Here is a 15,956-nt window from a genome sequence, read left to right as displayed (position 1 = left end):
GAGCCGAGACGAAAGCGAGCTCCGGGGTCCGCAGGAGGGGTGACCCGTGCGCGTGCCTGGCCCCCCACCACCGCCCCCCGCGGCTCTGCTCCCTGGAGAAAGCCGGAGGGAAGGACAGACCAGCCCCGCGTGGCCCGGCCGCGCAGCAGAGGCGGGCGCCCTGTGCCCACGGGCTGCACACGTGCCTGGTGCCGAAGCCGTCCCCCCGCCCCCGGGCTCTGCCCTCTCACCCCACCCGGCTGCTGGCGTTTTAAACGTCGGACGCCTGGCTCCCCGAACCCCGGTGACCTCAAATGAGCTACTTAGGGAGACGAGACGTGGCGGCCGCTGTTGGCCGCCCACCGGGGCTGCACGTCAGCAGGTCGCGGCGCAGGACCGGGTCGCGGCGCAGGACCGGGGGAGGCTGTTGGCAGAGGCGGGATAAGTGCCGTCAGTCTTGACGTCCCCTCCTGCCCGGTGCCATCGGTGCCGTGAGGCAGGGACAGGCCTGAGCTGGCCGTCCTGCGGCCGTCGAGGCCATCGGCGCCCGGGCCGGGCGAGGGGCCGGGACGCGGCGTGGCGCTGGCGGCGAGCCCTGCTGCCATCCAGCACCTGTGACCGGGCCCCTCTGTTCTTCCTCCTTCCCGCCCAGGAAGATGAAGCCGGTGGCTCTGAGGAGGTGAAAGAGGCGTGGGTAAGTGACGAGCCAGCGCGGTGCGTCCCTGGCGGCCGGCTCGCGTGCACGCGCAGTGTTAATGGGGGAAGGCGCCCCGTGCAGGGCGGGGCGGGGGCTTCTTCGCAGCCACGTGGCCTGTGGTGCTGTTGACGCCCTCAAGTGGCTTCCTGCGTTTCCAGCGCCCCTCCCCCAACCCCCAGTGCGGTGGGAGGACCAGCCGTCTCTTTCCCTCTCATGGGAACGTCACCGGGTTGTGTAAACCACTCAGCCTTGGGCGGGAGGTGAGGACCGGCACGGTTGTTGGCACCATGGAGGTTCACTTCATGTCTCTGTGCTCCCACGGGGAGCCTGTGGCCAGTGCTCCCGTGCAGGTGGGCACACGCTGGAGCGGGTCCACTGTCTGCCCCAGGTCTGCCACAGAGGGCAGACCCGTCCTGGCTTCCCCGGGCGGGGACGCCACGGAGCCGTGCCTGGGAGGCGGGGCTTTGCTCAGGCCGGCGGTGTGCGGGGTATCGTCAGTGCCCGCCCTTTGGCCAAGTCGTGAGCCGGCGGGGCCACGGTGCGTCTGCAACGTGACGTCCCGGCTCCTTTGCCGGTGAATTTCCAGCCAAGCCGGTTGGTTACCCACACCAGGTGTGTAACGGCCTTCCCCTTGGCGGCGATGAAGAGACTGCACCCTAACGTGGGGAGGCCGCCTGCCTGCGCAGGAGCATCCTGGTTTCCACGCCCTCCGCCTGCACAGCAGGCCTCCCGGCGGCTGGTGGGCGCTGCCTCCACTCTCCGCGTCCCTGGTGTTCACCACTTAGCGATGCGCCGCACCCCTGTGCTCCGGCGGCCCCACTGTCGCTCCCAGCAGCGCTGGGTCGTCACGAGAGGGCCCAGGTGGCCAGCAGGAGACACGGGTCACCTCGCAGGTCAGGCAGCTGGCTTTGTGCCCCAGGGCCTGTTGCGAACCCAGTCAAAGTGGCAGAGCTGCTCGCCCCCCAGGGCCGGGGGACGTAGATGTGACTCAGGCTGGGAATGTCACTTGACCGTCAAGGAGACGGAGCTCTGGTGAGCCACGGGCCCCGGGGCACCCCCGCCCCGTGCCGCTGGGCCGCAACCTTGCACAGACGATGCTCCGCCTGAGCCCGGGGCCTGGGAGGCGAGGCACTTCCAGGCCGCAGCGCGTTCCTCCCCGTGGCTGTCGCACGGCTGTCGGGTGGGCTTCGGGCTGTCCTGTGTCTCGGGGGACCTGCTGCCAGGACAGGCAGGCGGCAGGTGCGCGGAGCTGCAGCCTGGAGCCGCCCGCAACCCCCGCCTGGGACCCGGGCCCCTGCTCCCTGCTGCGTCAAGGGCTGCTGTTCGATCCGACCCCGGAGAGTTGCACCCCGAATGTGAATGAGTCTGTTTAAGGTCACCCAATATATAGTGTGCGTCCTAAGCATAAGGTTTAGCCCACTGAGCATGAGGTTTCTGCTGACCTTAGTCTTGTGCTTTGATGTCACTCACTGACTTGCCCTCAGGGGGCGGGGTAGGGGCTGGGCGGGGGCGGGGCTTGGGCCCTCTGCACCCCGGAAGTAGGGGAGAAGGAACTTTCCGAGGGGCCCTGGGGCAGGGGCGGGGCGGGAATGCCCGGAGCCTGGGGGCACCTGTGGCAGGCGGGCGGGCCTCCCACCAGGGCCCCCCTCCCCTCGCCCTGCCCTGCCGCCTCAGGGGCCCGCCCTGCTGTTCCCCGGTTCCCCGCAGCCCCAAGCAGCCCATCCCTCTCGGCTGCAGTTTTCCACGACTTCGCTCCTGGCCGTGTCCTGGGCTGGGCTTGCTCTCCCGCAGGGCTGCACCCTTGTTACGTAACCTTGCGAAGCCCCTGTTTCTGCGGGAGGCGCCCAGTGATCTCCCGCCCCCTCACAGCCCTCGTCCTTTTAGGTAAAACCCCAGGCTGCAAGCCTCCCGCTCGGCCCGGCTGCCTAATATGGTAAGGAATGTCCCGGCGAGCTGCCCCCGCGGCCACCGCGGGGCCGCCTGTGAAGACCAGGCGGCGGGCTGTCCTGCAGGCCGTGACTGTGGCCCCTGCAGCAGCTGCTGCCTTCTCGGAAGCCGGCCTCTCCCCTCCGGCAGAGCGAGCACCCGGCAGGACATAGGTGCTCCTCCCGCGGCCTCTTCCCCTTTGCCCCGATAAGAAGGGAGCGGTCGGAGAAGTCCGGGGCGGGTGATGACACCCTGATGCTCACGGGGGCCGCCCCCTCGGGACCCCCTTGCCAGCAGGCTGGGCTCGCGGAGAGGCTGACGGGAGGGAGGAAGCTGTCGACGGGGGGACCCCCGCCCCCGTGCAAGGGCGACCTGCGCCTTCCACTCCGCAGCCGGCTGCTCAGAGCTGCCTCTCGGCATCTTCCTTTTAAGGACGCGATTAAATTTAGGTCTTGCTGTCACCCGGGAGATGCGGTCACCAGAGCTCGCCTCGTTCCCGCGGGGCCCCGTGGGCTGCGGCCCCCCTGCCCGCCAGGCTGGCGCACGCTGCTCCGGTCGGGGACCTTGGTGCCACGGGACAGTTGACTGGCACGTTGCCTTTTGGGGCTCTGCTCAGACGTCTCGTCCGAGGCCGTGAGGGTTTATCGGCCACCAAGGTTGGTGCCGTTGCCCGCCGGTCCTCCTCCTGCCTCATAGCCTCCAGCTGCGGTTGTGCTGCTGACTGGGACCCCTTTCCCCTGCTGGAACTTCCGGTTGTTCAGGAAACTGGCGTGTCAGGGAGCGCAACGCCTGGCTCCCTGTGGCCAGGACGCTTCTGGTGGAGGCCATCACACCTGTGGGGACCGCGGGTCCCCGTGACCCAAGTGTCCTGTGGGAGGCCCATCCCTGGACAGTTCTGGCGGAACAGGTCTACTTTCGGAGTTCGAAACCAAACTCGGTTTATGTGTAAATTCTGGTTTCTTGGCAGAGGGCAGTTCCGAAAGTCCCGCCACCACGTAACCCGAGGAAAGCCGAGCCCCGGTTTGCTCCTCCCGACGCTGGGCCCCGGCCTGACGGCCGCACCGCCCTCCGCTCTGGGTCGGCAGCGGCCGCTCCCAGGGCTGCTTTCCCAGCAGGTGCAGCCTCTGCGCTGCTGTCCCTCAGGCGCGTCCGGAGGTGTCCCCGGGTCGGTGTTCGTGGGACAGGCCTGGAGGTCCCTCGGACGCTGAGTAGGGGAGAGGGACGGGGGGGGGGGGGGGGGGTGCAGGCCCAGGGCTCTGGGTGGCGGAAGCTTCCCACGTGCTGCTTCCAGACCTGCGTAGCAGACGCCGTCCCTGGGGGCCCGAGGGGGCCTGGGGCAGCCTGGGGGGCGCCCCGGCAGGTCGGGGAGGCTTCACCGCTGTCATGGCAGCAGGGATTTAATCCGAGTTTGCTTCCTGACGAGTGTTTTACCTGCAGCCCGCAGCGGAGCCGGTAGCAGAGCTGATTAGAGGGCGGCGGTGAGGAAGGATTGTGTGGTTCGAGGCAGACCAGTGCGGGAGCCCACCAGTTAAGTCAGACTCGGAGTCAGGGAGTGTTTCTCTCACCAGCCAGAAAAGATGGTGTCCAGGTTTATTTCGGCAAGAGCGTAGCGAAACAGCCTTAATTAAGACTTCCTTTTTGGACATCACATTGTCAAACTGTCAGAAGCCCCAGACTGGTCCACAATGTTCGCTTAAGGTCATCTCTCTGGGAAACAGCCCAACACATGCAGCAGCAGCGAGCGCTTTATGGACAGGGACGCCCCTCACAGCGTCTGTGGCGCGTGTGGCTCTGAGAATGTCGACTTGCCCGCCTGTCTGTCGTGCCGGCTGTTTGTTGACGCCGCGGCGCACGTTTTATAGCTGAAGAGAAGGTGGGTGGGCGGGGAGCGGAAGGAGGGGCCTGTGGGATGTGGGGCAGGGACACAGAAGCGGAGGGCGACGCGGCGACCCGGGGAGCGGAGGAGGCCGGGGCGGCCGGTGAGGGGCTGCAGGGCGCGTCCCCGGGCGGGCGATCGGAGAGACGGGGGGCCCCGAAAGGCCCGCCGCCCCCACGGTGGTGGGGCCGGGCCGGCAGCAGGCCCCTGGACGGACGGGACCCGAGGACGGGCGTCTTCCAGCTGCCGTGGACGAGCCGCCAGGACACGGCCGCACGGAGGTGTCTCGGAGGCGCCGGGCGGACGCGCCGCCGCACGCGCAGGAACGGCTTCCAGCCACGGCCGCCCTGCCGCGGGGAGAGGCGGGCGAGGGAGGCGGGGAACGCGGTGTTCGGACGGGGTCCCGGGGCTTTCATGTTTACAAAGGGAATCTGAACTCTGACAGTCATGACGTGGCCTTCGCTCTAAGTAGAGAAGATGCCCATTCCCCTCGGAGGCGGATGTGCTAGAAATGGGAGGGTGGCCCCCAGAGCAGGAAGAAGACCGAGCGGGAGCTGCAGCGCCCGCCCCAGTGGAGCCACAGGCCACGGGGGTGGCGTCCCTTCTTCCTGCCTGGCCTGCGGGGCTCCCAGCGGTCACAGGCCGCAGAGGAAATCGCCGGCCTGTTTCGGAGAGACACCAGGTTAATGGTAGTGACAAGCGTGAGCATAGCGAGCCTGGCCCTGTGTTTACAGTTCCTTCCGTAAGCGTCCGCGCGCGTAGCTCTGAAGGCTCTCGATTTGCGGCCTGCGGCAGCAGCCCCCGGGGCCCTTCGCCAGCAGTGCCGGGCCTGGTGTTGGGGCTCGGTGCCGCGGGGCTGCTCCGACGGGCGCGCCCGCGTGTCCGGGCTCCAGAACGGGCAGTGCGCGTGTCATCAGGTGGCGGTGCCATTCGCATCTCCCTTTTACGCTTTTTAAAACAAGTGCCCTGAGATGAACTTTGTAAGACAACTCTCAACCTTACTCAGTGCTGGTCTTTCTAACGGAAGTGTTAGGTGAGTCTGCTTTTTAAAAAGCTGCTTTAACCAGCCGTAGGCCCTGGAGAAGGGGGGCCTGTGTGAGTTGATAGAAAGATTCAATTGGGCCGCTCCTGCCCCCATCCGTGGGGGCGTCTGCTCGGGCGCCGGGAGCTCTTGGGCAGAGGAGCGCCTTGCGCCACGGGTCTGCCTGGAGCCCCGCGGGATGCCGGCGGCCGTGGGAGCCAGGGCCCCCGAGCACCTCCCACCTGCCCTGTGGGCAGCTCTGCCATCCGGCCTGCTGTGCCTGCACCGGGCCGCGGCCACCGCGCACGTTTTTACGTGAAAGGAGGTAGCCTCCCACTTCTGTTTGCTTTTTTCAGCTGTTGCTAAATTTAAATTTAATTGCAAAATACTAAACCCGTGAACCAATTCTGGGACAGATCAGCAGAAGGAGCCTCTTTCTTAAAGGGCCTTGGTAGTGCCTTCCCCTGTGTGAGCTCCTGACTGCGAGCTCCCGTACGTGGCACTGGGGCGTCGAGCATGCGTGAGCGGGCGGGAGCCTTTGCCAGTGAGTCGGGACCACCCCTGAGCGCGCGGTGGTGTGCGAGGCTCAGCCCACGGGGCCGTCCCCGAGGCAGCCCTCTGCCAGCTGTCTGGGGATTGACCCTTAATCTGAGAGTGATTAGACTGGACCCTCACACAGGGGACCCTCCCTGCCTCCGGCCCGCGCCGGTCATCGCGGGGCAGAAGCCCGTCCATGGGGCAGCCCAGGGGCCGGTGGGGCCGATGGGGCCGATGGTGCTTGAGCCTCTGGGCCCTGCCTGGGCCGGGTCCCGCCCTAGAGGCGCAGGACGGCGACCGAGGCGCCGTTTCCACTCAGGCAGGAAGGATATCCCACGCTCAGGGGCAGAGGAGCAGAAGCGTCACCAGCCAGGTTGGAGGAGGAGCTGTGTGGAAGGACCGCGAGCAAGAGCAGGAGCCCCGGCATCACTTTCTGGAGCCCTTAGCTGGTCCTGTGTTTCGGGGCCTCCGCGGAACACGCCTGCAGGGTTGCAGTTGGCGAACGTCAGATCCTCTCGGCCCCTTGACCTCAGTCTGTTGGAGCTGCTTCCTGGGCGGTGTGTCTTTGCTGAGTCAGGTGGCCTCAGGGCCTCGGTTTCCTCGGCTGAGAGTGGGGGTGGGTGTACTGGAGAGTCGCCGCTGGCCGCTCTGCATGGACGTGACGGACCGGGAGGAGAGAGGTTGCCTGGCATGGGGTCTTGTCCAGGATCCTGTGGGGGCGTCTTTCCACTCGCAGAGCTCTGCAGGAGAGGCGCGCCCCTCGCTGCGTGGGCGCCGCACAGCGGCACCTGCCCTGGCGGGCACGACCGAGACGGCGGGGCGGGGCGGGCGGCCTCCTCGGAAGCGCGGGCGGCCTGAGTCAGGACCCCGATAAACAAACCCCTCCCCTGCGTCCCTCAGACCAGCTCCACGTTGTCCGTCTCTTCCCTGGCTGGAGTTCACAAGACGGTCGGACGAGTGAAGGAGAGATCGAGACAGGGCGGCCTGCTGGCGGGTTGGACGCCAAGGTGCAGTGTCACCAGGAGAGCCGAGAGGCCAGCTGGTGCTTGGGGGGGACCGCAGGCGTGGGGAGTATTTGGCCAGAAGTCGGGGTGGGGGCAGTGTGGGCCACGCTTTCAAGGTCAAATTCCAAAGCCCTCCACGCCAAGCAAATAAATTCCTTTCTTTTTAACCCTAACGTTCGCTGTGGAGGACTCAGTCCTGGGTCCTGCTGTCCCCGTGTGTGTCCTCAGCCCTGCCCCTCACCCACACGCATGCCCCCCTCCCCGTGCACGGCCCTGGTTTCGGTTTGCTGGGCCCCCCTGCGGCCTGGAGACAAGCTGTCAGGATGGAGCCTAAAGGCTCGGAGGGCTCTGCCTGGCGCGTCCGTCTGGGCTTTGTCACTTAGGAGGCTCGTCGCCACTGCAGGGAAAGGGAAGGTCCTACTTACGAGGGCGGGGTGTGCCCGAGCCTCCCCGAGCCCCGTGGCCTGGGCGGCTGCGCCGTCTCCCCTGCAAGTGGCAGCGACTTGTGGGTGGAAAGTGGATCTTTGCCCTTGGCGGGGCTCCAGCATTCCTGGCTGAGCGAGTGGGGTTGGGAACGGCAGAAAGCAGAAGAGGCGGGGAGCCGAGCGCTGAGTGCGCGTGTGTCAGAGCCGCTCCTCGGGCAGGACCAGGACCCGGGCCTCACCGCCTCCAGCGGCTTCCTCCTCGCAGGCGCGGTCCCAACTTCAGTGTTTTTGTCTTTTGATTTGCTTAACTTGAGTTTATCATAGCCGCTGCCAGCCCCGTCCGGCCCGCGGGGTCAGGGAGGGTGCGTGGGTTTCCTCCCCCTGGTGAGTGACGCTGCCGCCTGGCCTGACCCCGGAGGGACCCGAGGCTGCCTTTCCTCCGGATTGAACCTGCCGCCCTCAGGGACCTTGACTCAGGCTCCGTGCGAGTGAGAGCTGGGCTTGCGGGAGAACCGCGGCGGGTCTGGGCGCAGCGGCCAGGCTCCCTCCGCCCCGGCCGGCCCTCCCTCCAGTGGCCGGGCCGCCGCGGCCCGGGGCTGGGCCGCCCCCGGTGAAGCGGCTTCTCCTCGCCACCGCTCTGCCCGCCCCAGAGCCGCCGGGGACACAGGAGCCATGTCCTCCCTGTACACCCGGAGCAAGGAGTTCCCGCGGAACAGGAAGTCTGCGTCCGACTCGCCCCCCGCATCGCCCTCCCCGACCGCCAAGACGCTCCGAGTAAGTGGGGCTCGTCTGCACGCTCGGCCGGCCGGGGCTGCCTCAGGGCTGGGACGCCGGCCGAGGGCACGGGCGGTTCGGGCGAAGCGAGTCAGAAGTGGGGCACAGAGAGCGCGCGAGGCTCTGGGGGCTGCTCTGCCAGGGAACAGTCCCTCGTGCACGTGGCTGGGGACAACAGAGGCATTCGTGCCACCGGGCCTGGGTGTGAGCCCGTGGCTCTGGGCGTTGGCTGCTTGGGGCAGAGACGTCTGCGTCCTTGTCACTGTGTTCCGGGGCCCTTTCTTGGCTTCACGGCTGTGTGTGCTTCCTTGGCCCGGGCTTCCTGGGTCTGCAGCACGTTTTTAAGAGGAAAGGCTTCCGGACGCCCGTGCAGCTGTACGCAGTTCTGAGCCCACAGGGGTGACACACAGGGACAGCGTGTCCCGGAGCCCCGCAGCTGCCGCCCTCCTCCTGGGCCACCAGGACACCCGCCCTGTGAGCCGGAGAAGCCCCTGCTTCCTGCCGGCTGGCAGCGCGTCCCGGGCAGATGTCCCTCGCAGCCTCTGCTCTGGATCCCAGGGGCGCCTGCGGCCGTCGGTCAGCGGCCCCCCCTCAGGGGACGAGCCTGCCGCGTGCAGTGGAGCGGCCGGCCACTGCTCCTCATTTGCGCAGCTGTGCAGAGAAAGCCCGCAGGACCCCGCGCAGCCTGCGCATCGGCGCGACCCGGGTCCACTGTGGGCGTCAGCCTCTGGGGCAGAGCTCGGTGGGGCACGTTGGGCTCGGCCATCGGCCGGGGCATTAGTCCCCAGACACCAAAGCCTCTGCCGTGGAGCTGCCGAGGCATAGGTGCCTGGGTGCGTCCCGTCCCTGCGGCGGCCACCCCGGGGCAGGCGCCTCTGTCCGAGGAGCCACCGAACGCCTCCTGCGGCTGTGGCTGTTTACTGGCGGCTGCCGCTCACGGTCCCCTCCGGAGCCCAGCCTGCCTCGGTGGCGGCCTCATCCGCTGTCTTCCTGCAAACCCGCAGTCCCCGCTGACATTGGTTCCCATGTCCCTTGCTGTCCCGGAGCCCTGTGGGGCCTGGTGAGCGCAGCCGCGTCCACGCAGTGACGTCCGGTCCGCGCCCCCGTGTCTCCTGTGCAGTCGGGCTGCACGCCCCCTGCCGCGCCCCCTGACCCTTCAAGGCAGAGGCCGCCGTGGGCGCAAATGCGAGGGTTTGGGTTACAGGGAGCCGCACCACGGGGATCTCAGCTCACAGCGGCCTGGCTCCGTGTGCAGGGGCCGAGGCTGCGCCGCAGGCGGCGGATGCTCACAGGCCCCTCGTGGCTGGGCATTCCCTGACAAGGCCTGCACCGCTGTGTGAAGCTCTGCGGCCTGACATCGCCGGGCTGGCCGGGCCGGGGCAGGGCAGCGAAGGGTCCGATGCAAGGGGAGCAGGAAGGCGCCCCCGGAGGCCTGGCCTGCGCCGGCCCTTCACGCTGGCTCCTGCAGCGATGGGGCCGTGGCCTCTGGCTCACAGCTGGGGAAGCCGCGCGGCGCAGAAGAGCCACTGCCCCCAGCATCACTCGCTGGGGGGCAGCGGTCAGCAGCACCGGGTTCTGGCCTGCTGTGCGCCAAGGCGAGGGGCAGGCGAGGGACACGTGAGGGCGGCCCAGGCGGGGGCGAGCCCAGGTGGCCGGTCCGGACGGGGCCCAGGGCCGACGCTGCAGCCGGAGGAGGGCGCTCTGAGCGGGGGCAGGAGGGGCCGCAGGCGGGCGCAGGGCCCCCACGTCCTTGGGGGCAGAAGCCCTGGGGGCTCAGCTGCGAAGGGGCGGGGGTCTGGCGTCTCAGAGTTCCCGTTGGGAAGCTCGCAGCAGGCCAGCGGCCTGGGCCCCGGGGACGCGGGAGTTAAAGGGGTGTGGCCTTGGGCACGTTCCTCCCGGAGGCTCTGACTTGGGGCCAAGGAGAAAGTTCTGATGTTTTCTCCTTGTTGTTAAAGTCCCCGCGTCCATATAAGGGAAGCGTCGTCGGCAGGGCGGGGGTGCCTGTGGGGGGAGGGGTCCGCGCAGGGGCCGGCTTTGGACACCTGTCTGAGGCGCCAGGAGCGGACAGGCGGCGGCGGCGAGCTGGGACCACACAGGCGCCGTTTCAACTTGGAAAGCGCGCGGCGGGACGGTGCGGCGGGGCCCGGGGGACGGGGCAGCCGTGTGGCCTTGGCCTGGCCTCGGCCGCCCCAGATGCTCTTCAGGACGAAGAGCCGATGTTTGCCCACGATCGTGCGACCGGGGCTCCCTCGTGAAAAGTCCCTTCCACGCAGGAGCCTGTGTGTCTTGTTTACTCTCTCCAGTTTGTGTTTGTGAAAGTACTTTTCGTTCTCCGAACACGAAGTCATGCTACTGAAAAGGCCCCTTTCCGCCAGGGAGGCGCTGTGCTCGTCCGTCCAGCAGGGGCCCGGCCCCCCACGCCCGCCCGGCGTGTGCCCCTACGACCCCGCGCAGGGAGGCAGTTTCTTAAAGCAACCCCGCGGCACCCGCGCCTCTGCTGTCTCTGAAGCTCGGGGCCCCCCGAATTCCAGTGCTGAGCACCTCGATCCCCGGCTCAGGAGCAGCATGGCCTCCGCATCCGGCGGGTGTCTGTCTGTGAGGAGCTGGAGGCTGGCCTCTGCCCTCTGTCCGCACCCCCGGGCCGGGCCGGCCCTCTGTCGGCACCAGCGCCTCCGAGTGCTCTTCCAACATTCAAAGCCCTCGCAGCTTGGAACCCCGGCGCCGTAGGCACCGTTAGCTCCTGCGTTTTAATCGCTGTGTGTAATACTGGGCCTCAAGTTTATAAAGCCTGTTAACATAGCACCTCGTCAGCCTAAATGGTTCAGCATTTTTAAATCATCTGAAAGCAAGAGCCAGAAACTCATGGGTCAATAGCCTCAAGTTATTATTTGCTAATTTAAGAACATACTTTTCAATTCAGGGCACATCCAAACATAAAGCACTGAAGGCTGTCCAAACGCAAGGGCTCGCTCCGCTGGCGTTCGTCCTGTTGGAGAATGTTGAGGACGAGGCGCCGTCCTCCAAGCCCGGGGGACCTTTGATGAGACGGGTTTTCGGCCACGTGGCTGGCGTTTATGGTGGTAGGACTGACCTGTGTCTAGAAAGCAAGGGGTAGCGTTTTCGCACTTAATCGGCGTGGCTGCTCCTTCAGAAACACCAAGATCTCGCCTGCCTCTCACTCCAGCCATCGGTGTGAAGAAAGCCAGCGGTTAACCCCTGTGCCCGGTGGTGCAGCCCGCAGGGTCGGCCCTGGGCCTGTGCCCCCGGGCGGCGGCGCCTCCCCCCCCCCGCCCCCCGCGCTCTGGAATGCACGTCGGCTCCACTCCGCAGTCCGCTGTCGGGGAATGAGGAGCGTGTGGGTGAACGATGCTAATTACAGGCGCAGTCTGCTCACTGTTCTCTCTCTAATCACCAGCACTAGTGTTTTGGTCTTCTCAGTTCCCCTCAGAAAAGTCAGTGAGCGGTCATTCTTCAGCCTCTGGCCAGGTGACTCAGCGAAAGCCTCAAACGGGGGGCAGGGGGTGCCGAGTGGGAAGTGGCCTCACGGTTGGGTGCTGAGTTAGAGGCCCTTGGGGACGCTCAGAGGGTGGGGTCCAGAAAGCAGTCAGTCTGCAGCGCAGGAGAAAATTACGGACTGCAACGCTGGTATTTAAAATTACAGCCTGGGAGCGGCGGGCTCATCCAGGGAGCGGGGGGAGCCGGGACAGCCGGGACAAACTGGGGTGCGGGGGCAGACAGACGTGGACAGTGCTCCCGGGCGGGACCGCCGGCCACACGCAGGGCATGGGCCCGGCGCGGGGCTGGTGGGTGGCCTCGGGTCGCGGTGATGAGCCACCGCTCTCAGAGAACGCAGAAATTTAGGGGTCGGTGCAGGGTCAGCGGACAGGTCGACGTTCCCAGTTTTATTTTTATTTCCAGTGTGTAACAAGCCTTGTGACCAGGGACAGTTCTTCAAATCTGAAGAAGTTCCCAAATTATTCAGCATTGCTGCTTTTCCTTCTTACTTCCTTTTCTTGGTCTCATAGCACTTGGGTGACTGACCAGCCGTGGCAGTCTGAAGACCAAACCAAGGGAAACCAAACAGCACGGCGGTTTTTACCAGCCTGCGCTTCTGCCTCGGCCCCTCGGGCTTCTGCTCATACCCCGTCTGCTCTGCGGGGGGGCGCCGTGCGCCCACAGCCCCAAGCTCAGCACCTCGGTTGCAGGCACGCGAGGTGCCCCAGTGTGTGTGTGTGGGCGGGGGTGGAGGCCGGAGGCGCGTCAGGCTCTCGTGGAAACCGCCATCAGAGCTTCGAGTCCGTCTCCTGAGTGCGGCTGGGCGGGGACCGCGGGTCAGAGAGGGGGAGGAGGGATGAGCCTGGACGCTCAGAACCTTGCAGATAATCAAGCCCTTCCCCCAGGCAGGACCAAGGGGACAGAGAACAGGAAGGGGCAGCCCGAGGGACAGCGGGCACAGGACAGGGACGCCAGGGCCGGCACTGTCGGCGGCTCGGCCGGCAGACGCAGCCACGGGCGCCTGCCCCCCCAACATCGGTGACCGTGCACGGACGTGCGAGTGACGGCGGCGGCGAGAGGGCGGCCCCGAGCGCCCCAGGAGCGGCCCGTGCGCGCGTTTCCCGGCGCCTCTGTCTGCATCCCGCGGGTCCGCACCCGGTGAGGACAGATCCGGACGACGCGGGATGAGGTCGATGGGACTCGGTGCGGTCAGGCGCCCGCCTGCTGGCAGCGTGTGGACGCGCCGCACACACCTGCTCCCCGCAGGGCCCGTGCCCAGCCCGGCGCCGCCGGCTGTGTGCTCGCCCAGCTGCAGCCGGTTGGACGTGCGCGCGGATAGTGTCGCTTTGAGGAAGTTACAGATAAACGGCGCTTCTTTTCTAAGGGGATCCTTGTGGTTGTGGGGATTTCTGAGTTGGCTCCCCAGCCGTGCCCTGACCTTGTCCCCGGAGCCCACGAATAGGACGCGGTGGTTGTCCCACAAGTACCACTGGGCACAGCGGGCTGTCGGGGAGGTTCTCCCAACAGGGGGGCAGGAGGGGAGGCCGGCAGCGCAGGGAGAGGCAAGTGGGCGCCGCCACCCGGCTCCGAGGGAACCCAAGGCCTCCAGCTGCAGGCCTGGGCTCTGCCAACAGCCCAAGGGAGCGGAGAAGCAGGTTCTGTCCTGGGTCCCCGGGGAGGCCAGGCACCCCGCAGGGTGTCCAGCAGAGCCGGGCGACTTCTGGCGCCAGAACCGAGCGACGATGGCTCGAGCCACCGAGCTCGCAGGTGGTGTGCGCACAGCCGCGGAGACTCAGCCTCAGGAGACGCTCGTTGTGGGCGTGCGGGGGGAGCACCGGGCTGGGCCGCGGCCCCCGTGCACCGCAGCCACGCCCCCCGCAGGCCTCAGGAGTGTTCGTTCCGCCTGTGTGCGTTCCCAGGCAGCGCGGCAGCCCGGGCGGCCTGTCTCCCGAGAACCCCGGCTGCCGGGGTCGTGAAGGGGGCCCACGGGGCACAAGGCCGCCGAGTCAGGCCTGAGAGACCAGGGGCCCTCGCCTGCCAGTCACAGTGCTGTCCTCTGCCTGCCAGCTCGGGCAGAGAGCGGGTCCATGGGGCCCCAGAGATCTGGGCGGCCCTGCTCTGCTGGGCCCGCAGGCTCGCTCGCGGTGGCCCCACGGGAAGGGCCGGTTCCCTGGGGCCGCCCGGAATAGCTCGGCCTGGCCCCTGGCCTCTGGCCCCGCCGGTGCATAGGGACGCGGCATGAGCTGTACTCCGCCTCGGTCCCTCTGCAGGGGAGAGTCAGCAGGCTTTTCCCATGGCTGTGGGGTCAGGCCCGGCTCCACAGGGTCTTGGCAGCGGACACGTGACCAGGTTCCCTTCTGTTCCCTCGGGTCCAGTTTTCCAGAACCACAGTTTTATTTTAAACTTGGTCAGAGGGATTTGGTTTCAATTATGTGCCTTCCTGAGCTCCCAGTAACTTTCCAGTTAAGAGCTTTTGTGGGATTTTTCTAAGCCAGCCTCTGGGGTTTTGTGAACCACACACATTTCACAGGCGAAAGCCAGCCTGGTGCTGCCCCTTCCCGGGGCTGCCGTCTGACCGGACGGTGACCTGCGCCCTGTTCTCTCCCTGGAAGCAGGTCCCTCCAAGGCGGAGGCTGTGGGAGGGCCTCCGGGCGTCTCCCACAGCGGGGCGCCTGAGGGCCGGCCTGCAGCTCGCCCTCCCCTCTGCCTCTGTTTTCTGCGTCCGCCCTGGAGTCGGGGCGGCTGTCCTCTCACCTGCCCCACGGCTCCGCTCACGGTGTCTGTTGCCCACCCCCCCCCCCCCGCCCAGTCGGGCCTAAAAGCCGCAAAAGCGACTCCTCCCTTGAGGCTCCTGGCTCGTCGGACACTCCAGCATCTCACCACGGCGGCAGCGGCCGGGGCTTCCGTGGGGGCCAGAGCAACGTCCTCCCCAGCACGGACGCCCCCGCTGGTGGTCCCCGCGCGACCCGCGGGCCGAGAGGCGCCCCAGCGGCCGGGTGGGAGCAGAGCTGGGCGGGAGGTGTGGCAGGAAGATGGGGGCGGGGGCGGGGGCGGCGGGGGGGCCCCGGGTCGCCCCGGGTCGCCCCGGGTCTGGAGCTGCTGCACCAGGGGCGGCCAGGAGGCCCCGGCGCTGGGGCCACCCGGTGTCCGAGACGCTGGGCTTGGAGCCCCAGCTCCAGGGGTCACAGGCCCTCCCGGGTCGCGTCTGCCTGGTGGGGACACCGGCTCGCTGGCCGTGCCTGTCGGCTTCCTCCTCTGAAGTCACAGCCTTCACACTGTGGCAGCATGGCTCCCTCCTCAGCGTCCACGTCCTGTGGGGTCTGTGGCCTTCCCAGGATGCGCCGGGCAACCTGGGAGCGGGGGGCGGGGGCAGAGCCCCGCGGCGTCGGGTGAAGGCTGGAGTCCACGGCGGGGGGCCCGGGGCCACGCAGAGGCCCTCTCTTCTCCGTCGCCGGTGTGTTCCCAGGGCCCGCCTGGGGACGGGGACGGCACGGACCCCGGCCGGCTGGGGACGCCGGGGGGCTGCAGTCCTGCTCCGGGCCCTGCCCGGCTCGCACCGCGGCGTCGGGGGGTCCTCAGCCACATGCCTGCCTGCCACGCGGGAGTCGGGGGGCTGCCCCCCCCCGTGCCCTGTCCTCGCAGGAAGATGAACTCGGGCCTCTTGAAAACCCCGAGGAACCTGCCTTTTCGTGTCCAGGAACCGTGGCTTTTCTCGTTGCTGCTCGGGGGGCCCACCTACGGGGGGCCCCCCAAGAAACCACAGCTTCTTAATTAAAAATTGTGCATTTATTCTACACGTTTAAACTTCATCCACCTTCAAAGGGCTCTGATGGACGCAATACCCCCGTCGAGACTTTTTCCCACGGCTCAAAACTGTGTGAACTTGCTGATGTTGGTGCTGGTTAGTGTGCCTGCCATTTTTTGCTCCACCTCTTCCACATCAGGAAAAAGATCCTCTTTGAGAACTTTTTTCATGTGGGGAAACCAAAAAAAAAAAGTCGCTCACGGCAGGAGCAGGTGAATAGGGCGGGCAGGGCACCAGGGTCCCGCCGTTTCTGGTCCAAAACCGCTGACCCTTCCGCGCGGGGTGGGCAGCTGGGCTGGCCTGTGCCGCCGCGTGTGCACGGGAGGCCTGGAGGAGACACGGCCCGTTCAAAGGGGGGGCTCCCCGGAGAATGGTCACCTGCTCAGTCCGCCCCCTGGGCGCTGGGGCCGGGCCGGT

The 15,956-nt window shown here is 67.2% G+C and overlaps 1 protein-coding gene across 5 annotated transcripts in view; it reads left to right on the top strand.

Annotated features, from left to right (window-relative positions):
- Positions 1 to 15,956, top strand: part of PPP1R12B (protein phosphatase 1 regulatory subunit 12B) — a 71,673-nt gene that overhangs the window by 43,709 nt on the left and 12,008 nt on the right. For all 5 annotated transcript variants that reach the window (XM_054576516.1, XM_054576517.1, XM_054576518.1 and 2 more), the window contains one exon: positions 632 to 673. In XM_054576516.1, coding sequence (XP_054432491.1) covers positions 632 to 673 — 42 coding nt within the window. The remainder of the gene's footprint in view (positions 1 to 631; positions 674 to 15,956) is intronic.

The sequence above is a fragment of the Pteronotus mesoamericanus genome, unplaced genomic scaffold (genome assembly GCF_021234165.1).
Source record: "Pteronotus mesoamericanus isolate MK-2021 breed Mesoamerican mustached bat unplaced genomic scaffold, CSHL_Meso_final contig_347, whole genome shotgun sequence".
In the NCBI taxonomy this organism is placed as follows: Eukaryota; Metazoa; Chordata; class Mammalia; order Chiroptera; family Mormoopidae; genus Pteronotus; species Pteronotus mesoamericanus.
The sequence above is the reverse complement of the archived record's forward strand: the minus strand, read 5'-3'. Positions and strand labels throughout refer to the sequence as shown.